This window comes from Larus michahellis, chromosome 4 (assembly GCF_964199755.1).
Source record: "Larus michahellis chromosome 4, bLarMic1.1, whole genome shotgun sequence".
NCBI classification, from domain to species: Eukaryota; Metazoa; Chordata; class Aves; order Charadriiformes; family Laridae; genus Larus; species Larus michahellis.
The window spans coordinates 85,683,236-85,711,062 of NC_133899.1; the positions used below are offsets into that span (position 1 = coordinate 85,683,236).

The following is a 27,827-nucleotide window of genomic DNA, read 5'->3' on the forward strand; positions in this document are numbered from 1 at the left end:
CCCGGCCTGGCCCGGGGTCCCGCCTGCCCCTCAGCGCCGCGGTTTGCAGCTTCTTTTTTTTTTTTTTTTATCCCGTATCTTTTTAAAATTTTTATTATTTTAATTTATTTTTATTTTTTATTTTTTTTTAGCCTCTGCGGCGATCTCGCAGCCAAACACGGACTCTGCTCCCGCCGCTCCCCCACCTTCCTGCCTCGCTTCCCCCCCCCCCCCCCGCCCCTGTGTATTTTTTTTTTTTTTTTAGGAGATAAAAAGGCAAACAGAGAGCGCTCTGGCGCTGGCGAGGGGACTGTTTGCCTGCCTCCGCCGAGGCCTGGCCAAGCAGACTTGGCTTCACGCCTGAGCAGTTTCTGGAGAGCGGCGCGCTGGAGAGCAGGGGAGGCAGCACCTGGCCCTGCTTTAGGAGCCATCTCCTTTTATTGACAGCCAGATAAGCAGGCGGGAGCCGTGGTGTTTCCAACGCTTCCCTGGAGGACCCTGCCGGGTTGCAGGGAGCCGCAAGCCCCTTAATGGCAGCGGCTCCAAACGCGCCGCGAAACCCCTTCCTGGCAGCGCCGCCGGGGCCGCCCCCCCCGGGGCCGTCGCTACCTGCCAACGCGCGGGACTTACGCGGCCCGGCCGCATAAGGAGAAGGGGGTCACCCGGGGTCCGAGCCGGGACCCCCGCCCCGGCAGCGGCCACCGGACCCCGGACGGCAGAACCGGAGCCGGGAGAGCACCCCCGTAACCCCCAAAACCCTCTCCTTCCAACCTCCGTCAAAGCCGCCTTATAATTTTATCTGGCAGCCCCCGCCTCATCCCAGGTTCATGAAACATTTAAGTGCGGTTCAATAAAACTATCGGCTGGGGGGAGGGCGGGGGGGGTGTGTGCTCTTTGCTGATAAATTATTTACCCTGACAAGTGTGTGCAAATAACGGCCTCTCTCCCTCCCTCTCTAATGGGAGAGGGTGCGGGTGGGGAGAGCGGAGAGCGCGGGCGGGACCCACCGGGCCCGGGTGAGCCGCGGGGGCTGTCTCAGGGCGGGCAGGCTGCCGGGGTGGCCCACGCGTGTCCCAGACCCTCCGCGGCCTGTCCCGTCCCGTCCCGTCCCGTCTCGCAGGGGTCAGCATCCCGCTCCCCTCGGAGACCTGAGGGTGGGATGGGGCGGCCGCGGCGTTTGCGAGGTGCCGCGGGGCTGGGCCGGGGTTGGGGGGGTGGTTCTTTTTACCCACGCACGAGTGTGTCCCCGCTTCTCGGAGGGCTTTTCACAGGGGAAACCTTCAGCCTAAACCTTGGCCGGGGACGGGCCCGGCTGCGGGCAGCGCTGGGGCTGGGGCGAACCGTCGGACCGCAGCCCCCCTTAGCCGGCAGGCAGCGGGAGGAGGCCGCAGCCCCCGCCGCTGCCCGGGGGGAGCCCCGACCCGCGGGGGAGCCCCGACCCTCGGCCCATCCCCGGGCGGGGCCGTGCCGTGCCCGCCGTCGGGGCGGGCGGTGTCCGTGCCCGCGCCGTCCGCGCTCGTGTCGCCGAAAATGTCTCATTAGCTAACTACTGTCCGCCGTGACGTCACCGGGGCGGCCCAGCCAATGGGGGAGGCGCTGGCGTGGATATTAAGGGAAAGTTAGTGCAAAGGCAGCACCCCTCTTTTGCTGTCATTGACATTTAAACTGTGTGGCAGGTTCTTGCGTGGAAATTGGCGACCGGAGCCGCCAGGTACCTCCTCCCGGCCGCAGGACCGCCGCGCTCGGGCCCTCCGCGCCCGCTGACAGGTAACGTCCCCGCACGCCCCCCCACCCCTCTCCTCACCCCCGGCCGCTCGCCCCGACGCGGGGCCGATCCCTGCCGCCGACGCGACGCGGGGGAGGGGGGGGGGGGGGCGGGGGGACAGGCACCCCGACCCCGGGCACCCCCACGCCGCGGGAGGAAGGCGAGGGGAGCGGACTGGAGCCCTGCACAACAGGTGGGGGTGGGAGGGAGCGGCTCCGGACGCTGCCCGCCCGTCGGAGGGGGTGCCCCGGGGTGGAGGGGGCGGCCGGTGATGCGAGCCGCTTCCTAAGCTTCCCCCCGCTCCGTTCCCTGCAGCCCCCCCTTCCCTTCCCGTCCCCCCGCCCCGTGACCCGGGCCCTCGCCGTTACCCCTCTCAGGTGGCGGGGGCAGCTGCAGGTTACCGCGCCCGTCGGGAGGCCCCGCTCCGCTCCCCCCCGGGCCCTGGCGCAGCCGGCTGCCGGCTCGGACCCCAGCCCCCAGGGGCGGCTGGACGGGGATGGGGAGCGGGTCACGGAGGGTCCGGCGCGGCAGGCCCGCACGCCCTCGCGGAGGGGCGCGGAAAGGCGGGAGGGCTGCGGGGAGGGGAGGCGAGCTGCCGTCGGGGGCCGCGTCCCGGCCGCTCTTCCCTGGGTAACGCCGAATGCTCGCCGGTCGCCGCGGAGGCTCGGTCGCCCTGCTCGGGCTGGGGAAGGTCCGGTAGCCGAGAGGCGACCACCTCTCACCCCACAAACTCAGGCTTGCCTTCCCAGCCCTGGGTGCATCTGCTAAATCAGGGCGTCAGTGGGAAAGGGAGAAATACCCTAGAAAGGTCGCTCTTCCTCCGAAATAACACGAAACAAAATAACAGCGTAAAACCTAAGACACCGCTTACCTGTCCTCGAGCATCTCCAAATATTCCTTACGGTTCGTTAGCGGGAACGCTCTCAGTGATGCTTCAGTATAATATACCGGTAAATGGACATTCTCCTTCAGTAATAAATCAAACACCATCTATCTCAGATCCTCCTCCCTAATTAGAGATGTTTATTGGAGATGGTGTTTATCCAGCTGTCATGCCGAGAAAAAGCTGTGACATAATTACCTCTGACCAGATAGTCTTTTATATGCATATCTCGCTGACATATAAAGCAATCGGTTTGCATTAAAAATGACAAGATCAAATGTTGATTTTAGCCGATATAATAATATTTCTGGTCATTAAATTAATTGAAATTCAACTTTCAGGCTCTCCAAATTACGAATCTTGCGATTTAAACTTTTTTTTTTTTAGGAATTAAATGAGCGGCTCCACCAAAAGGATGGGCAGAGGGAAACGCACCCTGCAAACTTGCCGCGATAAATCTAATAACGCCACTAAAAGAAAAAGAGCCCTCGACCCCCTCAGCCTAATAACACAGTTGACGTGAAGCCGGGGAGTTTCTCTACCTCTTCCTCGTGCTTTGCCAATTTTAGGGTTTGCTGCTAATTCGGGAGGCCAGGAGAGCCCGAGGTGGGGGAGAGGCGAGAGCCGGACCCCCTCCCCCTTAACCGCGTTATTTTTAAAGCCCGCACCTCGGCGGGGCCAGCGCGATGCGACGCTGGTTCGCTTGGTTTGGTGGCATTGGCAGCGCCTGCGGATCCATCTGCGCGGGGCTGCGAGCGAGCCCTGATAAGCTCGGAATTACTCTGTAATTGAAAATATATTTTTTGGGAAAGGCTGGTTTTACAAATATCAAGGGTGTAGGCTTTTGATCCTTTCTGCTGCCTGTGTTCTCCAGTTGCTAATAAAACTCGCATTGAGCTCCTTAGTGGCTTGATTAACAGGCAGATTAACTGTTACTGGGGTTTTGAACAGCTTGTCCCAATCAATAGCATTTAAAAAGCCCGTCAGGATGCGCTAAGCTTCCACACCCCCCTTCTTTTCTGAAGGCTTTTCGAGCGGGTCCGGTTGTATGACACTTTTCACATATCTATAATCAAAGGCTTTCGTGTACAGAAAGATGTATATTCGTCTTCCAGTTTCAGAGCGACTACGGCAGGGTTCAGAAAACCTTTTTTTTTTTTTTTTTTTTTTTATCCTGGCACACAAAGCTGTGCCTTATGCAAAAGGCCAACATAAAAGAGGTTAAATCGATTCCAAACTTTTTGCAGATTGTTTATAAACTAGAAAAGCTCCACTTAACTCAGTGTCCTGTGCATTATAGGTTTCAAACACTGTCTCTACATATACAAATAGGCATTAAGTGTCCTGAAGGCAAAAGCATTGTAGTCTAAGACGTCAGGATTTGTGTATCTCTTCAGTTTTAGACCGAACTGGACAAGAGGACTTTAAGCATTTTTCTGGGTATTAAAAAAGGTAGTTTGCAGCCCAGATATTAATACAACGAGACGATACCGGAGTCTCTAACTCAGCACTTTCTGCTTTCAACACCTAACAAAACACGAAAGGGAAACAAACGCTGCTGCTTTACACAAATCAAAACCCAGGCACGAGATCATGTAAAAAAGTGAAAAATTATTTTAATTAGGAAAAACAACAACCAAAAAAAAAGCCTTGACGTATATAATAGTTACTTACCTTTTTTAAAAAAACCTTTTTTAAATTATGTTCTTTTTTTTTTTTTCTTTTTGTTTGGAATAGTTACCGGGGAAAAAAAAAAAAGGAGGGGAGAAAAAACAGATGCAGGAAAATGTTAGTTACAATAATCCTGTGTGGATTTTAAAGTAGAAATCTTCTAAAGGGTGTCTCAGTCCGCGCCGAGAGCCAGGGCCGGGGCCGCAGGGTCCCACGGCGCACCTCGGGCGGGCGCGGGTGTCGCCGGCGCATCCAGCACCCGTGGGAGGGGGGGGTCTGGGGGTGTCTGCCCTTGGAGGAGGGCAGGGCTTTTGGGCAGGGGTAACGCCAAGCACCTCACAGCACTGCTTCTCCTCCCTCTCGCCTCATTAAAAAAAGGCGAGCGGAGCATTTTTGAAAGTCGAAAAAATCACTTCCTTAAAAAAAAAATTAATTAAAAAAAAAAAAAGAGGAAAAAAAAATAGGAGGGAAAGGAAAATCAAGCGGGGAGGGTGACAGCCTTCTCGGTAGGGCGAGCAGCGGCTGGAAAGCTGCTAGGTGAAAAAGAGGAAAAAAGAGAAAGAAAAGCCAGCGTTTCCTTTGGAGGTGTCCAGGCACGGCAGTCCCGGCAAGTCCCCGCTCCCCCGGCCGGGCACCGCCGCCGGGCAACGCTGGGGCTGGGGGCGAGGGGGCCGGGGCCGGGCTGCCCGCTCCTCCGAGGGGGCGGGCAGGGGGTAACCGGCGGGGGGGGGGAGCGGCGGCGGTGTCGGGCCGGGCCCGCTCCCGCGCAGCCCCTCCGCCGCCGCGGGCGGAGGTAAAATGGCGGCGCGGAGCCGGGCCGGACCCCGCGGAGGCTCCGCGCCGGGACAGACCCGGCTCGGCGGGACGCGACGGGGCGGGCGGCCCCGCGCAGCACCGCGCACCCCCACTCCGCGCGCGGCCCGCCCCGCTGCTCTTCCTTCCTCTCAACTTTCGCTCGGGGCTCCCGCTTCACCGGCGCCCCCCCCTCGTGACGTCACCGGCTTCACCCCTGCCCTCCCCTCCCCTCCCTGCCCGGGTAATTTTTTTTTTTTTTTTTTTTTTTCGGCTGGGGGGAGCGTTAAAAGTTTTTTTTTAGGGGGGGAGGGAACACAAAACCCGCTGCGCCCGAGGGGAAAATAGCAACAAGATTACGGCTGCTTTATTCTGGCGAGGAGGCGTAAGAAGGTGCTAATCCAAGGGATGGCTAATTGAGAGCTTGTAAAAATGATATTTGCCTGCGATTTGGGACAAAGTGGTTTCTCTCTTTTCCCCCTTTTAACGCCCCGTGGATGAGAGTAAAAAAAAAATCGCTCGTTTTCTAGAGAGGGAGTGCAACAGGAAAAAAACACCACCACAAAAAAAAAGCAAGAAAAAAAACCAAAGCAAAGCCCACGGACACGACTGACTTCACTCCAGAAAAAGGACTAGATCCCAGCTTTTTTAATCCCTTTGGAGCCTCCGAGATTTGCGCGAGTTTACAAACCGCAGCCTCTTTCTCTCGCCTGCAGGATGCGTGCGGCGGGACGCCCGGCCTCGGCCACCGGCAACTAGGAGGGCACAGCCCGGCTGCTCCGCGGGACGGCTCGCCGGGACTCGCCCTGGAGGGGGACACAAGCGGGACACCGGTTCGTACTTTATTTTGGCCCTTGTTTTGTGTTCGGTTCTCTTCTGTCTCTCTGAAAGTTCTCCTCGGCGCCCCTGAAATGGTGTTTGGCCGCGGGCAGGTTAACTCAAAGGGCAGCCGGTACTTTGGAAAGTTTTGGGGAGGAGGAGATGAGGCGAGCGCGGGGAACAGGCGGCTGCCGGGGGAAGGGAGGGGATCCTGCCCGAGCCCCTAATTTTGTCAGAGCCCCCCCGCAGCCCCACGGCTCCTGCCCTGCCTTACCTTTAGGGGAGATCCCATCACACCCAAATACTCCCGTGTGTCCATCGCGATGTTCGGCTCCGTTTCTATAAATATGCATGACTGGGGGGAGGGGGGGCAACAACAAAAAGCCCACCAAACCGGCAGGTTGTTTTAGGCCTGGACAAGGCGGCGAGAGCTGAGACTGGCCCGGGGGAGCGGCCCCCGGCCCCTCGCCCCTGCAGGTGGGGCCGGCCGGGTCCCGGGGCAGGACGGCCGGCGGCTCTCCCTTCCCGCAGCCTCCGCGGGACAGACTCTGCTCGTCCCGGTGCCGGCTCCGAGGGAGGGCCGGGGAGAGGCTGCCCGCCTCGGCCTCTGCCTACCCGGGCCTCCCCGGCGGGCGCGGAGCGGGGGTGGCCATCGCGGCACCCCGGCGTCGGGGGAAGGGGAAGGGAAGCGAGCGGCAGAGGGGAAGGCGGCAGTCTCTTAAGAGCCCATTTTGTGCTATTAGGGAGCTGTGGCAGCTTCTCGGCGGGACCGGGGATGACAGTGCATGACGGCCGGGCAGCCCATTATCCCGCTCCCATTGAGGCGCCCTTTCACTCACATGCAAACTCCTTGGCAGAGTCGTTTGTCTCCTCATTGTACTTTATTTAAGAATGCAATGGTTGTCAGGGCTCTTATTCAATTTCAAGATACTTTATTGATGAGCTTTGACTTTTAGCACTTTTCACATGTCAAGAGAAGTCAAGTGTATGCGGCTACGACTTCATTTTATGCTTTGCGCGTTCATACTCTCCACTTTCTACCGTGGCTCTTGGAATTTCTTTTTCCTGTCCCTTCTTCTTCCCTTTCTTTCCCCCAAGGCTTTTTTTTTTTTTTCTCTTCCCCCTGTGCCGACCCCCCTTCCCTCCCCCCCCGGACCACTCGCCATAACCGATTGGGACACCCTGAGCTCGGACTGGTGCTCCCAGTGTAACCTTAAATGCATGCGCTGAGGGGTTGCTTTAGAGTTTACTGAGGTGTGTCTTAATAGTCCGGCATTCAACAAATGTACTTGTGGTGTGTGGTCAGAGCAGCAAAGTCATTTACTTACTTTCCCCCTCGAGTTTCTGGCAGCCGGTGAAGGGGCTCCTTTTGCAAAAGGCGGGGGGGGGAAGCCCCTTCAGCGACCGGGCACAAAGCAGCGGCGCTGCCCAGCACTCGGCCGCTGCCCGCCCCCGCCGCAGCCTGCGGGACGCCCCCCCCCCGCGCTTCCATTCGCGGTCTCTTAAAAAAAAAAAAAAAAAAACAAACAAAAAAAACCAAACCAACAAAACAAAACAAAAAAACCCCAAACGAGTCCGGCAGCCCTTAGTCAACAAATGGCACGTGGGAGAAGTTTGTGAGTGTTTGGTAAAGGACTCTTCAGGGCCTTTCACAAGAGCCCTCAATACACAAAGTAAATGGTGTATTTGCTCTGCTCTTTCCCGGCCGGGCAGAGCCTCCCGCTCCCCGGCGCTGGGAGCGGGGAAGGGGGGGGGAGCTGCCGGCCTCGGGGAGCTCCGGCCGATTCACCGCTGACAAAGCGCCTGTCTCCCAAATATTTATGTCTTTACCATTTGAATGTTATTTTCCCCTTATCTCCATTGTCGGACGGGAGCGAACTGTTTAAATGCAAATTGACCTTTTCCCCCCCACTCCCCCCTTTACCCCCCTCCCGCCTTACCCCCTCCCCCCCCCCCCCATCTCACCCCCCCAACCCGACCTGAGAACGCTCCGGTTCCCCGGGGCCCGGCTCGGGGGAGGCCCGTAGCTGGGAGGCGGTGGAGCCCGGGGCCGGGCGGCGGCGGAGCCCTGGGCCGGGCCGGGCGGCGGGTGCGGAGCCGGAGCGGGGAGCCGGGAACCGGGAGCCGGGCCCAGCGCATTCATATTCAAACGGCTGGGCCAATTGAGCCGTTCCCGGCGGCGGGCGGCCAATGGGCGGCGGGGAGGCGCTGGCGTTGCTTTGCATAAAGCAATATTTTGTGTGGGAGCGAAGGCAGCATTTGCATGTTGCGGAGTGATTAGTGGGTTTGAAAAGCCAGCCCCGGCTCCGCCGCATTTCCCGCTCTGGTTAAGGCGCAGGGAGGAAGTGTTTTGCTGGAAGATGATGACAGAGGTCAGGCTTTGCTAATGGGCCAGTGAAGAGCAGTGGAGGCGAGGCAGAGACCAAGGCACACATACATTAATACACTTGAACCATCACCAATCAGCATAGGTGTGCTCTGTCTCTCTCTCCCCACTTCACTCACACACTCTTTTATCTCTCGCTCTCCAGTCACTGACAGCCCATTTTATTGTCAATCTCTGTCTCCTTCCCAGGAATTCAAGATCACACAACCAGCAGCTTCAGTGGAGAAAAACTATTTTGCTGGCAACTCTTTTTAAAGCACCATCATTTCAAATCAGTGCGCTTTTAAACTATTGACAGGAGCTTTGACAACAAGACAGGATGCCTCATAAAGGTGAGTCTGCTCATTTCTTCTCCCAACTTCTCCCTCCTTGCATTTTAATATTATGCAGGGCTCTCGCTCTCTCCTCCTCTCTTTCTCTCTCTCTCTCTCGTATTCCCATTTGCATTCCGGAGAGCTTCCCAGGGAACTTTCCAGCCCAGGAGCTCACAAACTTTCTGCCTTTCACATAAGCCCGTGTCCTCTGGAAAAGCTAAAGCATCTGACTCGGAAACCAATGCCAACACCAGCAGCAGTTAATTCCCACGCAGCGTTTGCTGGGCAGGGAGACCACAAGCGCCGGTGCCCGTGTTGCCGATGCTGCCGGTAGCCCCAGCTCGTAGGGGCGGCGGGGCCGGAGCCCGGGGGCCGGTGGGGGCCGTTCCTGCCGCCCCGGGCGGTCGCCCGACCGGACCCGGGCTCCGGCCCCACGCCACGCCGCGTGGGAGGGAGGGAAGCGGCGCCTCGTTGCCCCCGGGGGCGGCCCCCGTCCGCGTCTCTAGCTTTGTGTTCCCGCGGTCTCGAGTAGGGAAGGATCACCCGTGATGGTGGGCAAAAAGAGGGAGCGAGCGGACGGGAGAGTTGCGTGGGGGAAGAAAAAAAAAAATTTAAAAAAAATAAAAAAAAATGAAATCACATCCTAGGCCAAGTCAGCTCCCAGGCGCGGTACAGGCGGGGAGCTGAGCGGAGCTGAAGGGCTGTCAGCTTTAATCAGCCACCCGGGGATCTTCCCAACTTGTCCCTAGTGCCGGCAACTTTCCCAGCTCCGGTAGCGGGAGAAGCGCCGGGGGCGCGGAGCCGTCCGCACCGCGGGCCCCGCCGGCCGCCCCGCACCGCCCCGACCCTCCTCGGCACCGGGGCGAGCCGTGGTCCCGGTTTCGGGATTTTTTTTGCTGCCTTTTTAAATCGTTATGCTTCAAAAATATTTTTTTTCTTTTTTAAAAAAACCTAATCTCGCTTATGTCTGCAAGAGCCTTGTAATCACCCCTTTGATCCCCCCGCCCTGCGATCCCCCACATTAGCAGAGCTTTTTTTTTTTTTTTTTTCTTTAAGAAGTTACAAACTCTTCGCCGTGAAAAAAAAAAAAATTGCTCCTGGGAAGCGCAACAATAAACTTGATTCTTTTTCCTCTCGCAAGTGCAATTGGAAAAAAAACTGGATTTGAATTTAACCTTGTAACGCTTTGCACGGAGGTGTTACATGGACGCGCAGAGCAGGAATAATTTCTGAGAAGTTTAAAAACAAACTTTCTCGAACGATTAAATGTACCTGGCAGAGGCTGTTTTGGAAAAAGACCACAACGTCCTAGAGAAAAGTGACTGTATCTTCTCCATTTTAGGGATATAAAATAATAAAAGTGGCCCTTGACAATAAATGTTTATAGCTGCTGACCTTTACCAGCGCCTAATCGCAAACCGATTCGTTTTTATCTTTTTCTCATTTGCCCCGGGAACGCGAAACTTTGTCATCTTAATGTCTAATTACGGTTTCACCGGGAGAGAAGGGAGGGAAGCGGGGGTGGAGGGGGAATGCTGTCCGCCATCAGATTATATCAAGATTTCGAGATTAAAAACCGACTTGCAGATTAGGCCCGGCCTGTGAGGACACGGCGAATTGCATTCCCTCCCTGGCTCGGGAGCTGGCCGCGTCCCGCCGGCCCGGCTGCGGCTCCGCAGCTCCCCGCGGGGGAGCGGAGAATTCGGGTTACGGCAGGGAAAAAGCGATTTTGCGAGCGTTTTCCTTGGGGGTGCGGGTCCGCCGGGCCCGGCCTGGGGATGTCGGGCCGGTTGCTGGAGGCGTTAGAGAGTTGCTGAGCAGAACGGCAGCTCCCTTGCCCCACACCTCCTCTTACCTTGCTGAAGCACTTGGCTACCCTCACCCTCTATTGTAAAACGCTTTCGGCTGTGTTTGAGGTTTGGTTTTGTTTTGTTTCGTGGTTTTTTTTTTTCCCCCTCTCTCTTTTTCTTTTCTTTACTTCCCCCCCCCTCCCCCCTTTTAAATCCACTCATTGTCATTTCTGAGGTCCGTGCTGGCAGAGCTGAGGGCTGGAAGTTTAATGGTGTCTTTCTGGCTGGCTTCTTTAACCCCGTAGGCCCCAGGTTTATGAGTTGTGCGTGAAATATGTGAGGAAATTGTGTCTGAAGAAGTGGGTTTCCCGTTCGGTGTGTGTCTATGCAGACGTGTTCGGTGTATTAAAGGGATGGCTTCACGTTCAGTTCAGCTGAAGGAGATATCGCCACGTCTCCATTGAAGTACAGTGTAGCTTGCTCTGCTGCTAATCAGGTAGCTCTCCAAAGAGCAGTAAATATTTACCAGTTAAAGTCTTCATGCTGCGAGAAAGTACTTGTTTGATGTTTATTTTTATGGATTTAAGATTACTAAAAGCTACTTAATAAATTATACCATGGCTGGTCCTGAATGGGGAAACGTGCCTCTTTGAATCCTCCATCATATGCAGGAAGAGTAAAATTAATATTCATTATAGGCGCAAAAGAAAGAGAATGAGTATTTTTAGGCGAAAAAAAAGGGAGAGAAAATGAAGGCTGCGACTATTTCATTATTTTACCTCCTTTTTTTTAGCAACCCCCTTGAATGGGCTCTTTATTGTAATTGTCCCTCCCCAATTGAGCACCCCACTGAGCTGTTGTATCTTTTTACAACCCCTAACAACTCGCACCAGTAACACAATTACCGCCAGATATTTATAACGAGAAATTACTTTTCCATTTTCACCCGCGACGATTTCAAATAAATACATGGGGGACGCATAAATAAATAAATAAGTGGCCCGGGGTGGTGATGAAGCGGGGGGGGGGGGGGGGGGGAAGCGGGAAGGAGGGAGGGAAGGTGGCGAGAGGAGGAGAGAGGGAGCAGGGGAAGGAGGGAGGGAGCGGGGGGGGGGGGGAGAGAAAAAAAGGCGCTGGGGACTGTCCAGGCGCTGGGTCAAGGCAGGCACTAATGAAGGGAGAAGGGGCTTGTTTCTCTGCTCTTTGTAAGTTGGAGGGTTGTTGGTCCGTTGAGTTGGGAAGCTGCGCGGCCGGTTAAGGAGCCTGGGTTTCTGCACTCGGGGTTTGGGTAGAGGAGCAGAATGGAGGCCATTGTTCGCTTTCTGTAGGCTTTGTTTAACAGTTCTCACCCCCTCCTGTTCTTACTTTTTAAAGCAGTGAGGCGAGGTAGACAGCGTGTGTCACAGTACAGTGAAAAAGGGGAAGATCTAAAGACCAAAAAAGAAGTTAATCACAAGACGGGGAGTTTGGGGGAGAAAAAGTTGCTAGTGCCGCGGGGAAAGGAGAGGGAAAAAAAATAAAGTAAATAACTCGAGGAAATACCCGGAGGTAAAAATGGAGCCCCGCTCCCAGCAGGCAGGACAGCGGGCGGAGGTCCCCCCCCACCCCCCCGCCGCCGGTGCCCGCGCAGTCCCCGCGCAACCTCCGCGCAGCGCCGCCCGCCCCGCTCCTCTCGGCTCCGCTCCCCCCGGCCCGGCCCGGCCGGCACACCTTCCCGGCGTCGCTCCACACTTTTTTTAATGTACTTCTTCTGCTTTGTCCTAGAGGGAAGACTTTAACTAGTGACACGCAGATGTGCGAGTCCCTAAATTGTATGAGAGGACAGTCCACCCCGCTTTCAGGCAAGTTTAAAAACATGACTTCGGACTCTCTTTGTGATTGTTGTCGCGCCACTTAATACACCACCTCAGCGAAGGGCACTAACGACGAGGCAATACGCCACCTGCATGCAATTAAAACGAGAAACCACTTGGCGGGTTGCTTTTCTTAAAAAAAAAAATTTTTTTTTTTTTTTTTCGCGTGTTAGGGATACAATATGTACGTTTTTGCCGTGGGATATTAAAGCCCCCAAATCCTTAGAGTAATCGGGGGAAGACGCCTAAGGATAACAAAGTAAGCGTGTGAGATATTAGCCTCTCTGCAGCTTAACCGTGTGCACTACCTCCCCTGATTAACGCCTATTTTATCACTGATAGACTGCTATAGGCGAGCCCCGTGGGATACTGCTCTATCAGCCCAACATGCAGAACAGTAAGTGACTCCGCGCCCCTTCGCGGCCGCGGAGGGCAGGCGGGGGCGGCCGCGGGCGCGCAGGAGATGGGGAGGGAAGAGCGGTGGTCCCTGCGCGGCCGGGTGCGCAGCCCGCCCCGTCGGGGCGCGGGTGGCGGCGTGGAAGGGGCCGGGAGCGCTGTCACGGCTCCGGGGCCACCGGGGCTTGCCCGGTTAGTGGCCCAGGCCCTGGCGTGTGCCCCTACCTGCTCCGCAGCGGGAGTTGGGCAGGAAAAAGCCACCACTGCGCTACGCGCAGTTCCCCGCCACCTCCTGGTTTTATTTGCTTCCCGATTCCGATGTGTTTTGCGGATTATTAATTATATTTTTGGGGGGCCTTTTGTTGTTGTTGCTGATGTTGTTTAAGAGCTCGCCGATGGTCCTGCGCGCCTCTCGGAGGGGAAAGCTCCTGCACAACGCGGGGGCGCACGGACCCGCGGTCGGGCGCGGTGGCGGGCGAGAAGCGGCCTCTCCTTGCGCCCAGGCGGAAGGGGCTGCGCGGAGGTCGGGGGGACGGAGGGTGAGGTCCCAACCAGCCTGGAACAGGCTCCATCTCTCCGTGGATCTTCCGCGGGGTGGGCTCCACGCCGAAGCGCCGCGGGGTTGCGCGACCTCGCAAAATCGCGACGGCCGTCGCGATTTTGCGAGGTCGCGCAACCCCGCGGCGCTCCCACGCGGGGGACGCGCTTATCTTGCGCAGAAGCGCGGGCCGAGTTGCGCGGGCCTTGCGTGGGACGGTCGGGCCCTCACCCCCGGTGTTTCTCCGGGACCTGGCCGGAGAAGAGACCCCCTTTATCACCTCCCCCTCCCCTCCAAATTAGATCGATTAATAAGTTGTGACCCCTCCCGTGTGAGGAGCATCAGGAAAAACACAGGTTTGGGGCGTTTCTCAGAAAACCTCGCGTGGGGATGTTTGTTCGGTTGGGGGTTTTGGTTTTGTTTTTTATTTTTGGTGGTGATGTTTCGTTGTTTGGTGGGTGTTCGGTTTTTGTTTTGTTTTGTTTTGTTTTTCGGGGCCGCCGCCTGCGCGTCCGTGCGATGTATTTTTCTTTATCCTGAGCAAAACCGAGCCCCGGCAGCCCGGGGAAGGGCATCACCTGCGCCCGGCAGGGACGGCGGTGGTTGCCCTTGGCCGTGGCGTGCCGAGGGTTTATGGTAATGGGGGGAAAATGCCTTCACTCGGCCGTTTGGGATCGCCACTGCAAAACGCAGAAAAGATATCATTCGGGTGAAGCCTTTATTTTGTTTAAAGGTCGCGGCGGGCTCTTCAGGCTTTGTGTTAATAACTCCTGGGTGTATATGGTGCAGAGCATCCAAATTGACACCATATGTTTTCCTATTAGATGACTAGCAATAGAATACAAGGCGCATAATCATTGCCACTGGGCGAGATCTACACCGCTCTCCAGGGAAATTATATAATGATTAAGGCTTAACCTTTTAAGTGAAACTTTGATTTTGCGTTCCCCGCTGCCATTTTTTATGTCGGCGAGCCCGTCCCCCCCCCCCGAAACGGGCTCCCCGCACGCATTGACGCGGGGGGACGGGGGCTGGAGGAGGTGCGGGGGTGTGTGTGGGGGGGAAGCCGCCGAGGGACCGTGCCCCCCGGCCGCCCCCCGCCGCCCCGACCCCCGGGGCGCAGGCGGGGAGGGACGCGGGGCTCCGTCTCCCCGCGGTGGGAAGCGCAGGTCGCCGCGCCGGCCGCGCTGCTGGGCCGGGGCGGCAAATTCCCCAGCCCCGATGTCACTTTGAATCCATTGCGCGGGGGAGCGCGCCCCCTCGGTTGTGTCCGCGCAGAGCCCGCGGCTACCTCCAACCGCAGCCTCCCTCGGAGGGAGAGCGAGTAGAGTTCAATCTAGTCTGAGTGATATCCAAATGCGGACAGAAAGGGTCGTTTTATCATGCTACTATTTGTCGTGACGATGCAATTTTCAAAAGCAGAGTACTGTCATAAAGTGACACGCCTGCCACAAGTGCTCCAACTGATCTTTTCAATTAGCCTTCCATGCATGATCCGGGGCGACTTCCGCCTATTTCCAGAAATTAAGCTCAAACTTGACGTGCAGCTAGTTTTATTTTAAAGACAAATGTCAGAGAGGCTCATCATATTTTCCCCCTCTTCTATATTTGGAGCTTATTTATTGCTAAGAAGCCTGGGCTCTTGGAGTCAATTTATCAGGAGGCTCCAAAGAGAGGAGAGCGGAGAGCGCGTAGAGCAGAGCTTCTCCAGGGAGACTTCCTCCAAAGCCTGGAGCTTCAGGTTGGGCACTGGCGAGGCAGCCTCTCGCTTTTGCTTTTGGCGAAGCGAGCTGCGGCTGTGCGGATGCAGGCAGGCTCGGTTGGGGCTGGGGTTTGGGTTTTGGTTGGGTTTTGGTTGCGTTTTCCTCTTTTTTTTTTTTTTAATTTTTTTTTTTTGGTGGGGAGGAATAGGAAAGGAAAAAAAAAAAAAAGCAAAGGAAGGAAGCAACCCATGGCGATCCAGCCTGGAATATTCTGGGCTTTCGGGCTGGGTTTTGGGGGTTCGCCGCTGCTGCGGGTTGTGCAGGCGGGGGTGACTTTCGGAGCGGCGGTGGCTCCCGGGGAGAGGCGGGCGAGGACGGCGGCGGGGCCGGCTGGGAGCGCCGGTGTCTGCGCGGCGGGGCGCGGAGGAGAGAGGAGAGGAGCGGGCGCGCGCGCGCGCTGGTCGGTTGCGCGGGGTGTGCGCGGGAGCGGAGGGTGCTATGGTGGGCGCTGTGCTTCCCGCAGGTCACAGCGGCGTGAACCAGCTCGGCGGGGTGTTCGTCAACGGGAGGCCGCTGCCCGACTCCACGCGGCAGAAGATCGTGGAACTCGCTCACAGCGGCGCCCGGCCCTGCGACATCTCCCGGATCCTGCAGGTGAAGGCGGCGGCGTCCCCCGTCCTCCCACCGCTCCGCTCCGCTCCGCTCCAGAGCCGCTTTGTCCACCGCTGGCCGCCAAGGCGCTAATTGCCGACCCCCCCCCCCCCCCCACGCACACACCCACACCCACCATCACCGCCACCACCACCACCCTCCTTCCAGCCTAATAAAACGATCCATCTGCTTATCTTGATTGTTGCTGCAAATAGACCTTTCTACGCGTGTATATATATATATATACCTTTTAAAATATTTTCTTTTTTTTTTTTTTTGTTCCCCTTTACTTCCACCCGGTGATAACCTGCACTCTCGTTACAGTTAGTTCGCTGTAATAAACTGAATTATACGGCTCGGCATAATTTCAGTTTCCTCTCCTTCCCCTCTCCCTCCCATATTTACTTATGATTTTGTGAGATCTGTATGCATTTGGCGTGGCTTACTGCCTCCTTATTTTTACCTTTTTTTTTCTTCCAAAAAGCGAAAAAAAAAAAAAAAGAGGAAAAGAAAAAAAAAAAAAAGAAACCCCCTCAAAGCCACGCTGTTTTAGCCCGGAATCTGTCTTTACGGACACTAACGCGATCTGGCGCAGCTCAGGGGTACATTGTAAATGTAGGTCTTGGTAACCCCTCACTCACCCTGTCCCCCGCAAGTACTCTGTCTAAGAGCAGTGCGGACGATGGAGACTAGTCTGGCTTAGCTATTGTTCGCATTTAAGGCGTATTTTAACATTAATACTAAAAGAATTACGTTTTGACCAGATTTTTTTTTTTTCTTCCAAATGTTTTTAAAGTATCACTTTGGTAGAGGGTAGGGCCACGAATGTATTTTTTTTTTTTTTAAAGAAAAAAAAGACTCTCTAAGTAAGTTCTCATACCATTTAAGGTATATTTTTGTGTTATAGACCCATGCAGATGCAAAAGTCCAAGTGCTGGACAATCAAAACGTAAGCTTGTCATTGTTTAATGCATACTTAAACAATTTTATTTTTGTCTTGAAATTATTAATAATGTGATTTTCTGTCCGCTTCCCTATCCAGGTGTCGAATGGATGTGTGAGTAAAATTTTGGGCAGGTATTACGAAACTGGCTCCATCAGACCCAGGGCAATCGGAGGTAGTAAACCGAGAGTAGCGACTCCAGAAGTTGTAAGCAAAATAGCGCAGTATAAACGAGAGTGCCCCTCCATCTTTGCGTGGGAGATTCGAGACAGATTACTATCAGAGGGGGTCTGTACCAACGATAATATACCCAGTGTAAGTTCATGGAAAAAACCTTCCTGTGTGCTGTGTACAATGCTGGGTAGCCGTAGCGAGCCTCTGCTTCCTTTGTTTTGGTATCAGATGAGAGGATAGCAGGTTCACATCATTTGCATGTGGCAGGGTCAGACGCATTTTTTCATACAGAATCTGACAAATGCCTTTAAGGAGGGAGGAAAAAAAAAAATAAATAAATATGCGGGTCACCCCTGCGCCTGGCGCCTCAGGACTGCGAGCATCAGTCGAAGCCATCACTCTGGTTTTGCAGGGTTGGGTTTGGGGCTTTTTTTTTTTCTATTTTTTTTTCTCCCTTTTTTTCCACCTCCCGCCCCGTGGTTTGTTTGTTTGTTTGCACCACCACCAGCAGTAAGCGAGTCGGGGCGGCTGGGACACGGCGGTACGGGGTGGCCGCAGCGCAGCCGGCGCTCGGGGAACCCCCCTGACTTGCGCCCAGGTCGAGCCGCCCGCGGCGCGGAAGGGGCGCGGGGGTTGCGCGGTTGTCTGGCGAGGAGCGCGCTACCGCACTACCATTGCCTTTCCTGTCCTTTGCCTTCCAGGTGTCGTCGATAAACAGAGTCCTACGCAACCTGGCTAGCGAAAAGCAACAGATGGGTGCCGACGGGATGTACGACAAGCTAAGGATGCTGAACGGGCAGACGGGGACCTGGGGCACCCGGCCCGGCTGGTACCCCGGCACCTCGGTACCCGGGCAGCCCGCCCAAGGTAAGGGACAGCCCGGCCGCCGCTCCCCGGCCCGGGGCGACCCGGCTCGGCTCGGCCTCGCCCGGCGGAGGTGGCCCCGACGCGGGTCCCCTCTATCCCCCTCCCCGACCGCCGCCGCCGTGCAGTTTTCTCGGGACGGTGGCCCAGGGCGTCCCTCCCACCGCCTCCCCGGGCAGGTGGGTGGCGGGGACCGGCGAGCGGGAGGGATTCCAGCCTCAGCCCCGGCCCGGAGGCGGGCAGGGCAGCCCGGGAGCGACCGCCGCGGCCGCCGAGGTGCGGTGCCGACAGCCGGGCGGGTTCCGGGGCTGGTCCCTAACCTCGCCCATCAGCCCGATAATTAGGGCTCCTGCTCGCCGCCCGGGCCGCCTTCCCGCGCCGGGGTCTCCAAAGCCGGGAGGATGGGTCACTATCTCCGTAGGGCTGATTATAGTTCCTCCTCAATGGACCCGAAACAACTTTGTAAATATAGGAAACTGTTTATCCTGAAGATTAATAGGTATTTGTTGTAGGAATGACAAGGGGATAATATGAAGGATAATGGGATGTTACGTTACATACTTAAGATGGTTAATGGCTCTTTTTGAATACGGGCTCTGTTGAGGCTCGGCTCTCTCCCTGGCTGTGGTCATTCCTTTAGAAGAGGTGTCTATATACAACAACCTGCTTTTTGTTTTCACCCCGCAAGGAAAAAAAAATCGGTAACAGTGTGCGGAATATCTGGTACAAAGGATGTTTCTGTCACACGCAAGAATTTGTTATGGGAACAATTCTGTCGCTATGTAATTGCTCATTAGAGATCGTTTTGTTTCTCATTAAGGCGACATGAATAAGCGTCTAGTTGAAGGAGACAGCTGTAGAAATGTTCCACAGGAGACCTCTGGACACGATATGGCACCGCTTGCCAATTAGACATGTCAGTTTTAAGAGAAGAAAACAATCTATGAAGGACACTAGAAAGATAGAGCGGAGCCCTCGCTTCCCCCCACCCCCACTTTGGTATTTTTTATTTTTTTAGTTTTTTAAATTTTGTTTTGCCCGATGTCCCCCCTCCCCGGAGCCGGGACGGACCCTACCGACAGCCGCCCGCCGGCTCGCCCCTACCTGCGGCGCCCGGGGCCAGGCGGGGGCTGCCCCTGTCCCGCTGCCGGCATCCCCGCCGCCGTCGGGGCTCCCCGTCCTTCCTCCTCTGCCCGCACCCGAGAGCCAAACGGCGGAGGGGAGCGCACTTTCCGCCCGTGCGGCTCCAACAGATGCCCTCCGCTCCCGTCCGGTTTTTGTTTTGGTTTTTTTTTTTGTTTATTTTTTTTTTAGAAAAAGCGTTAGATGGAGAAATTCAGGGTGCCCCCTTGCCTGCCCTCTCTGCCACAGCGCGGTGTCTCCGGGCCCGGCTCCGCGCGGTGTGCGCGGGTGTGGTGCGGCGCGGTGGGGGCACACCTGGGGCCAGGCAGCCCTTGGCCACTGCGGTGGAGGCGCCTGTGTCTGGGTGCGTGTGTGTGCGTGTCGGTGGAGCTGCTGGAGGCTTGTGGTGACCCCCCCCCAGTGGCGTGGGGATGAGCGCAGTTTCCGCGGGGGAGCGCGGGCCCCGCGGCGTCAGGAATCCTGGAGCCCTCTCCCAAATTGCAGCCGAAATAAGGCGGTGCGGGTCGGGGCAGGGCTTGCTCGGGCCGGGGGTGCGTGTGTGCGTGGGCAGGAGAGGAGAGGGGGAGGCAGGCAGGCACTTAAAGCATCCGCATCGCAAAATTAAAATTAATAAAATGGATTTCCTCTGGAATATTCATGCTCCCTCTAATGTTTTTCCCTTGCAGGGGTATGTTACTGGATTTTAAGAGTCCATTACTCAAAAAGCATAAGGCGAGGTTAGGTCTCAGAGGGGTACAAATATGGTCTCAATCTGATAAACGCCATGCAGCAGTGAATAAAATAATGGATACATGAGGGCTGACAGAACAAAAAGAGACATCTCTATCCGGGAGAAATTCTCCAGTGATTTAGTGGTTTTAGGGATCACCGAGACACTGTTTCTTATCTTTTTTTTTCCCCTCCCTCTCTTATAAGACTAAAGCCTTCTATAGGATTTAGACACTTTCTCTTTCAACAGATGCTACAATGTTTTGATCCCAGCTCTATAGCTGAGAGGTGCCGCAATTGGTTTGCTATCTTTTTTTGCTTGTTTTCCGCCTCACTGATTAAGACACTAAGAAACCAAGGAATGATTTTATTTCCCAGCGTCTTTTTTTTTCTTTTTTTTTCTCTCTCTCTCTCTTTTTTTTTTTTTTTTTTTTTTTTTCCAGGAAACAAATCCTATGCCCAGCGTCAGATGGTCTGGCTATAGGATAATAGGGACGGACATTCACTCGCTTTCTTACGGATTAGGTCTGGAAGGTGGAACAGCCCTATTGAGATCGTTCCTTTTAGGTTTTTTTTTTTAAAAAAAAAAAAAAAAGCGGGGGGGCTTCTAAAAAGAAGATATCTTAGTTGTCAGGCACGGGGGTTTTAAATAATCATAAGGGTGTTAAACTCTCGGTGAAACTTTTAGTTGTCTCAAAGGGTCGGAGGGAGATGGGGAGCGCAGGGAGAGGAGGTTGCAAAAAAAAAAAAAAAAAAAAAAGCGGCTGCAAAAGTTTAAAAATAATTGAGACGGAGGTGGAAAGAGCCGGGGCTCGATTCGGGCTTGGCCCTGGGAAGCGCGGGCGGTGCGGCTCCGCGGGTGCGCTCCGCTGCCCCGAGCGGGCGGTGCGCTCTGCCCGGCCCCGACGGCGCGGGGGGCGGCCGGCTTTGGGCGGCTCCATCCCCCCGCCCCCCCCAACCCCGACCCTCTCCCCTCTCCCCTTGCCCCCCCCGCGATCCGCGCCGGTCCGCTCGGTGCGGACAGTGATGGATGAGAGCGGTGGCGGAGGTTAAGCGGCGGCCCCCGCAGCGGGCGGGCGCGGCCCCCGGCGCTGCCACCGGCGCTGGGCAGGGCGGCTGCCCCGCCGCGGCGGAGCTCCCCGGGCTCGGCGGCTTTGTGTGCCCCTGAAAGGCAGCAACCCCCCCCTTCCCTTCTCCCCCTATACCTCCCCCCCCCCCCGCCCCCCCGGCTATTCACCCGCCGCCGGCCGCCTCAATGGGGCTGCGGCCGCCCATATGGTGACCACGGCCGCTGAATCCCTGTGTTTAAATGGGGGAGAAAGTTCGGGTTTTAAAACATTTCAAAGTGGTTGAAAGGGTCCCACCAGATCCTGTCACAATTCCCCCCGAGCTTTGAAGGCCGGGGCCATTGTTCGCCGATTATAAATGATATTACTTTAAAGTTGATTTCCCACAATATTTAAAGGATGTAGCGGGAGTGTCGCTATTTATTTTTGGCGTAACTTTTCAAGGGAATTAGCATAAGTAGCCCATGCGTCCCTCATCCCGTCTCCCCCTTTATGCCACATCAAAACGCCTCGAAAAAATATGCTTTGAAAGGAGAGGGAGAGCTAATTTAGGGACAACGACTTCTCTGCCTCGCCAGAAACCTCCGTCTCTTTGGCCCACGGCAGCCTGGGGTGTCCCCAGCGCCCCGCAAAACCGGCTGGCCCCGGGACGCATCCCCGCCACCACCCAAAAGGAGAGCACAATGCAACTTTCCCCCCTGTTCCATGACAGAAATTACATTAAAAGTGGTGGAAATGCCCTAATTAAAAATGTACCGCTTAAATGATATGCCAAACGTTCAGCTGCAGAATAGCGTATTTAGCTAGTTAGTGAACTCGCTACTATTTCTTTTAAAATTACATGTTAAAATTTTAAAAGAAATCTTACTTTTCTCTGGTGCAACACATTACAAAGAATGGACAGTCCTTTTATCTAAATATAAAATTCCATTTTCAGCAATTATAGCCTGTTCTTGGTGATGATATAATTACAGCTGTGCTCAGTAATAGGTGTCAAGGCAATGCACACTCATACAATAGTTGAATAAAACTGCAGAACAATGCAGGCACTTCTAAATTCACAACCTTTAAAATGAAATTGACTGTGCAGAATTCAAATAAAAACTGGATAAATATTTTTTAAAAAAGATTACAAGCTTGGTTTGGTTTCTTAATAGCATTTTCTGCAAACCTATCAACATCTAATTGATTAGATAGGAATTACTGATTATAGATAATCTGAAATACTGAACATCACTATTTTAAATATAGCAATAGGTAAATAAATGCAGCAGACAGAGGAAACTGCCATGGCACTTCAGCAGCGATTCATGCAAAGAATCACTTTCAGGGGAAAGTATTTTTATGAGGGTTTTATTCCAGAGGAAAAACAAAATGAAATTAAGACCAGGCGATCGTAATTCCTTATCTCCGATGTTTGCGATAACGCTGGAAACTGAAACGTTTCCATGTTACCCGTGTCATCAGCACAATGTTGCTTTGATACCTGAGACGTTTTTAAGGGAGGGTGTCAGCAAACATGGCCGAACTTGTTTCCAATCGCGTTATTTCTCTGATAGGGAGCTTAAAACACGCGTACCCGCGTTTCACTTTCTGACTCTTGGTTCCACAGATGGCTGTCCGCAACAGGAGGGAGGAGGGGAAAACACTAACTCCATCAGCTCTAACGGAGAAGATTCAGACGAGGCCCAAATGAGACTCCAGCTGAAAAGAAAGCTGCAGAGAAATAGGACATCCTTTACCCAAGAGCAAATCGAAGCCCTTGAGAAAGGTGAGTGACATTTTCCTACTGTCTGAAGCAGGAGAGAAAGCAAAAATGTGCCCTGGCTATATTAAGAGCTGAAAGGAAGCATGGCGTTCACGTGCCTTATATATATGTATGTATTTTAAGTCTGTGGCTCCCTCCACGCTCTTTTATTCATTGAGCTCCAAATATTCACCGCTGGCTGCGATATGCCCCGAAAAGCTGTTGAAAGGTTTTCAAAGGGGACGTACTCGGGGCACGGACCATACAGAAACACCGGTGTTACATCCCGGGCTCCTCTCCCAGGGGATAAATCTCCTCCCGCCGAGTGTGCCGTACTCCCGGCCGGGCCGCCTTGCCGTACGCTGGGAAGGCGAGGGCAGGCAGCTGGGGGTGGCAGCAGCCCCCCGCGCCTGCCCCCACGCTTGCTGCCCGTCCCCAGCGCTGCCGCTGCCCGGGGCTGGGAGCAGGTGCCCTTTTCCCTGACCGGCCTGGGTACACCTCGCCTCTGACCCGCTGCGCATCTTTGTTCTTATTTTCCGCTGTTATTTAGCGATGTGCCATTTCGCTTCTCGGTGACAGGGTCAGAGCTGCCTTGGGGACCCTCTCAGCAGTGGCAGAAGCCCTCACTGCCGCTTGAAAGATGCGGCATTGCACCCAAGCCTGCCTGCCCCCTGAGCAATGTTCCCCAGCAGGCAAAGCATCCTCCTTCCTAACACACACACACACACAGAAAGCTCAGCGTTGCCTTTACAGCCATGTTTCTTAAGAGCAGTTAGAGCATAGGCAACGCAGGAAGGACTCTGATTTTACAGTCGGCCACATTAACTCTTTTGCAACTAACTCAAAAATATTTCCTTCTGCAGAATTTGAGAGGACCCACTATCCCGATGTGTTTGCAAGAGAGAGACTAGCTGCTAAAATAGACCTGCCTGAAGCAAGGATACAGGTACTGAGATGCTGTGCAATTATGACTATTATTATTTTTACTATTACTATGCGAATTTTGTTATTCCTGGCTTCTCGAAGCACAGGGCAGCCCCTACTTGTGATGAGATATTTGTCCATCTCCTCCTTCAGGAAAACAGCAGCAGCTGGGGTTTGCTTTCGGATGCTGCTTTGCTGTACTGCAAGCCAACTTTCTATCAGCATGGCCTTGAGTTATGTCAGGGAGGTCCTCGTAAACTCACTCATGTCTCTCAAACGCTGTATTTTCAGGTGTGGTTTTCTAACAGAAGGGCCAAGTGGAGAAGGGAAGAGAAGCTGAGGAACCAGCGAAGACAAGCCAGCAACACTCCCAGCCACATTCCCATCAGTAGTAGTTTCAGCACAAGCGTTTACCAGCCGATCCCGCAACCAACCACCCCCGGTAATGCCACCAACCCCCTCACCTTCCTCCACCCTCTGGGGAAAATAAGACTCTGAGAGTGCATCGCCAATTGTAACTGCGGTTAAACTAATGTGTTCGTCTATCTGTCTATTCTATTATAGTTTCCTCTTTCACATCAGGTTCCATGTTGGGCAGAACAGACACGGCGCTCACAAACACGTACAGCGCGCTGCCGCCCATGCCTAGCTTCACCATGGCCAACAACCTGCCTATGCAAGTAAGTCCGGTGTCGCTGCTGTGGCACCGCGCTCCCTCGGGACTCGGCGGCCCCTGGGGTGTGCGGGAGCGCGGATGGGGGACCTTCCTCCACAGGATGGGGGGGTTATGGTCCCAAATCCCGCTGCAGGGAAACCGGCACCAAAGGCTTCCCTGGCATCTGAAAAGATGCCCCCTTTGGGAGAATCACAAGGGTGAGGGCACTGTAAGTCCTGGTGCTCAACCAAACCCTTTTCCACGAATTTTAAAAGAGAAAGGTCCTCAAAATTACAAGGCAACAAATCTGTGATGAAAAAGCCGTTTTTGGAACCCCCGCGGTTAACCTATGGAACTCACTGGTGCAGTATTGTGGCAATTGCTGCCTGAATAAGCTGCTGGAGGGATCCGACCTTCTTGGCGTAGGTAACGTGGCGGCGGCGCATTAGGAACACCTGAGAGAGGGAAGGATGTGATTAGCATCAGTGGTTATGCCAGCTAAGCCAGAATTGCAAGAGCTGTCAATCCTCATGCCTGAAAGCATTAGCTGATCACCAGCTGGGTTAGGAAGAAATCTATTCCTTTGGGGTCTGTTTCTATAGACCTTTCAGATGCAAAATTCCTCCTTTTTTAATGGTGGGGTTGGCCTAGGAAGGTGCTGGCCAATTACGGGAGTTTTACAGCTTTGTCTGAGGCACACAGCATTGACCACTGCTGGAGACAGGCGAGCAGATTAGAGAGCCTGACTCCTTCGCTGCGGCAATTACTATGTTACTAATTGCTGAACCAAAATTAACCAAATAAAGTTAGAGTCTCCCAAGTCCGCGGAAAGAAATGACATTGGCTGGGTCGCTATTTCGTGACGTTGGAGGCCGGCGGCGCCGTTCCCGGCAGCGAGAGCAGGCGACAAAAGATCAAAGAGCTGGTATGGGAGGGAATCCTTGGGAAAAACAGGAGGCTCCCGGTTCACTGACGGGCACCTGGGCAGGGACCTGGAATGTGTGAGCCACTCCGGGAAGTCCTGCCGATGTGGCCAACGACGGCGTGATGGCCACGCGATGTGTGGAGCGGGAGATTTGGCAGCCAATAACCATCGGCATCTCCCTGCGGATGCGGGGCGCCTTGCTGGTTCTCTCCCAGAGCCACGGCATGTGTGTGCGAGGCTGTCGGTATTTTCGGAGGCGGCGTGTGTCAGGGGACGTGGAGGCGGAGGAAATATGTGCAGACATGTCAAGTCTCGTGTGCTCGGAGCGGGAATTACTCATCCTGCTTTCCCACTGCCTCCCCGTGCCGGGGCTGCACCGGTTCCCGCTCCCCCAGTACCTCGGAGTGGGAGATGGCCCTACTTGGGGCATCCTGTGCCAACCCTCACCTCCTGCCCCCAGCTGCTCTCCCCCCTGGCAGATGGGGTTTTAGGGGTTGGTGTTTAGGTAGATGGAGATGTCTGGTCTCCTGGGATGCTGCTGGCATGGGTTTGGGGTGACCGAGGCTCTGAAGGGGGATCAACGCACACAACGTGTGCGTTGATCCCCCTTCAGAGCCTCGGTCACCCCAAACCCACACGTTGTCTGCGCATACGGGCAGATGCAGGACCAGCCCGTGTGCGTCAGTGGAGTAATTTTTAGTTACACCACTAATAGCTTTTAGTTACGCCACCAGATGCGAGATAAGACGCCAGCCCTGCTCCGTCTCTCTGTGGCTGCAAATGGCAGGAGGCATCTTTCTCCTACGTAAGCGCAAGAGAAGGGCTTTGTTTCCTCGGTTTAGGTATGTAACACCTTCGTTAGCATCTAGATGTAGGGATCTGCCCGTCAACTGCAGCTTGAAAAGGCGCTGGTGACCATCCACCTTGTTTCTGTAGACCAAAAACCCTTGGGAAGAGGCTGCTTGGTTGACCTCCTAAAGAGGGCTTTACATCTAGGTCCCTGAATTTGAAACCGAAGCTCATTTTTCGCTTGTGTGTGCTGCTCCTGAGGGCTGGCACATCCATCCAGAGGAGCGTAACGCCGCGTTTACCTCGGCCGATACCTAATGCTGTTTTGTCCTTTGCTTCCCTAGCCCCCGGTACCCAGCCAGACCTCTTCCTACTCTTGCATGCTGCCCACCAGTCCATCGGTGAATGGACGGAGCTATGATACCTACACCCCTCCTCACATGCAGACACACATGAACAGCCAGCCGATGGGCACCTCTGGCACCACTTCCACAGGTGAGTGGCCTCGCGTTCCCTCCGCCCTTCCGCCAGCGCCGCTTCCTTGCTCCGGCCATCCGGCTTTTCACGTGTATTCGCTGGGAGAAGCCTCTCCCCATGGCTGGGTGAGGTCTCTCTGTTGGGTTTGAGTAGCTGCTGAACCAGGCAGAAGATGAAAATGTATAACCTTGCAGGCTAGAGCAGAAACTCTGATTTTTTTAAGCTGCCGCTGGAGGGGTAGATGAAAGGCGGCTGATGGACAGAGATGGCGTTTGAAGAGCGGTGCAGTGGAAAACCCTTCAGTCTGGCCCCCATCCCGCAAAATCTTCCCTGTATAATTAAATTCCAAAGCAGCATTTTATTTCGCCGTTAAATTTCAGCAGAGATACTCACACCCGTAAAGTTAAGCGTACGTGAAAGTGTTAGAGACCTGGGCGTGTTTTTACCGTGTCTGTGTCAGAGGCCATTTTTTGCTAAAGATTTGAAGTTATCGAAAAGGCAGGGAACCTGCAGAAATATTAACCTTTGCATAAGAAGGCAAAACAGGGTACAAAAGGCTAAGTGTCAGCATAAGCGGGAGCAAGCCAGGTGCATTTTAAAAGAATAGAAATGTTCAGTGTATTTTGGGCTGAATTCCCAGCTGATACAAGTGAGCCGAGGCTCTGGCATTTATCTGAAAGCATGACAGTTTATTTATAACAACAAATCAGTGAGATGTGTGCAGGTTTTTAAAATATCCCACCCCCCCCAACCGATTCTACAGGCTTATAGATTTCGAGATTTAATACTACAATACAAGCACAAATCTCTGAAATGGTAAAGCAAAAATTGTGCTATGTATAGAAAAACTAAAATATCCATTTTCCCCCTCAATTTTCAGGTCTCATTTCCCCTGGAGTGTCAGTTCCAGTTCAAGTCCCTGGCAGTGAACCTGATATGTCTCAATACTGGCCAAGATTACAGTAAAACATGTGTTAATTCCGTAAATGACTATATGGACAACAGTTGGATGTTCAGCAGTATTTTATAAAGGAAGAATGGCTCTCAGAGTACTTCTGTACTGCAACTGTGCCCTATGCTGTAACACATGGAAAAGACTTTCACATGGACCTTTGTACACTGAAGGCATTATATCAGTTGGAACAAATCTTCATTTTGGTATCCAAACTTTTATTCATTTTGGTGTATTATTTGTAAATGGGCATTTGTATGTTATAATGAAAAAAAAAAAAAAGAACAATGTAGACTGGATGGATGTTTGATCTGTGTTGGTCATGAAGTTGTTTTAAAAAAAAAAAAAGAAAAGGAAAAAAAAAAAAAGAAGCCATGATCAACAAGCTTTGCCACGAATTTAAGAGTTTTATCAAGATATATCGAATACTTCTACCAATCTGTTCATAGATTATGGATTGATGTTCCAAGTTTGTATCATTCCATTGCATATAATTAAACCTGGAACAATACGCACTAGATTTATGTAAGAAAAATATCTGTTGGTATTTCCAAAGGTTGTTAACGGCTGAAGCTATGTGCAAACAGGGGTTAAGAGAGAACTTCGCTGAAGAAAAGAGTTTGATAGATAAAAGGTAGATTGTGTCTTCGATATAATCCAATTTGTTTTATGTCGAAATGTAAGTATTTGTCTTCCCTAGAAATCTCCCAGAATGATTTCTATAATAAAGTTAATTTCATTTATATTTGACAAGAATATTCTATAGATGTTTTATACACATTTTCATGCATCATACGTTTCTTTTTGGTCGGCAAGAGTTAATTGTTCTTAGATATAGTTGTACTACTGTTCACAGTCCAATCATTTTTGTGCATCTAGAATTCATTCCTAATCAATTAAAAGTGCTTGCAAGAGTTTT

General features: G+C 53.7%; 1 protein-coding gene across 14 annotated transcripts; it reads left to right on the forward strand.

Moving 5' to 3' along the window:
• The first annotated feature begins 1,614 nt into the window (after nucleotides 1-1,614).
• Nucleotides 1,615-27,827, forward strand: PAX6 (paired box 6). Of its 14 annotated transcripts, none has more exons than XM_074586220.1 (14): nucleotides 1,615-1,746; nucleotides 5,807-5,923; nucleotides 8,485-8,627; nucleotides 12,164-12,240; nucleotides 12,595-12,649; nucleotides 15,413-15,543; nucleotides 16,583-16,798; nucleotides 17,359-17,524; nucleotides 22,052-22,210; nucleotides 23,050-23,132; nucleotides 23,402-23,552; nucleotides 23,675-23,790; nucleotides 25,824-25,974; nucleotides 26,837-27,827. In XM_074586220.1, the coding sequence occupies exons 5-14, from the start codon at nucleotides 12,640-12,642 to the stop codon at nucleotides 26,920-26,922; spliced, it is 1,269 nt and encodes a 422-aa protein (XP_074442321.1). In that variant the 5' UTR covers nucleotides 1,615-1,746; nucleotides 5,807-5,923; nucleotides 8,485-8,627; nucleotides 12,164-12,240; nucleotides 12,595-12,639; the 3' UTR covers nucleotides 26,923-27,827. The 14 variants fall into 14 exon arrangements, with proteins under 14 accessions (XP_074442321.1, XP_074442322.1, XP_074442317.1 ...); XM_074586216.1 differs by lacking the exon at nucleotides 1,615-1,746 and adding an exon at nucleotides 16,448-16,489; XM_074586221.1 differs by lacking the exon at nucleotides 1,615-1,746 and having other exon boundaries at nucleotides 5,372-5,923.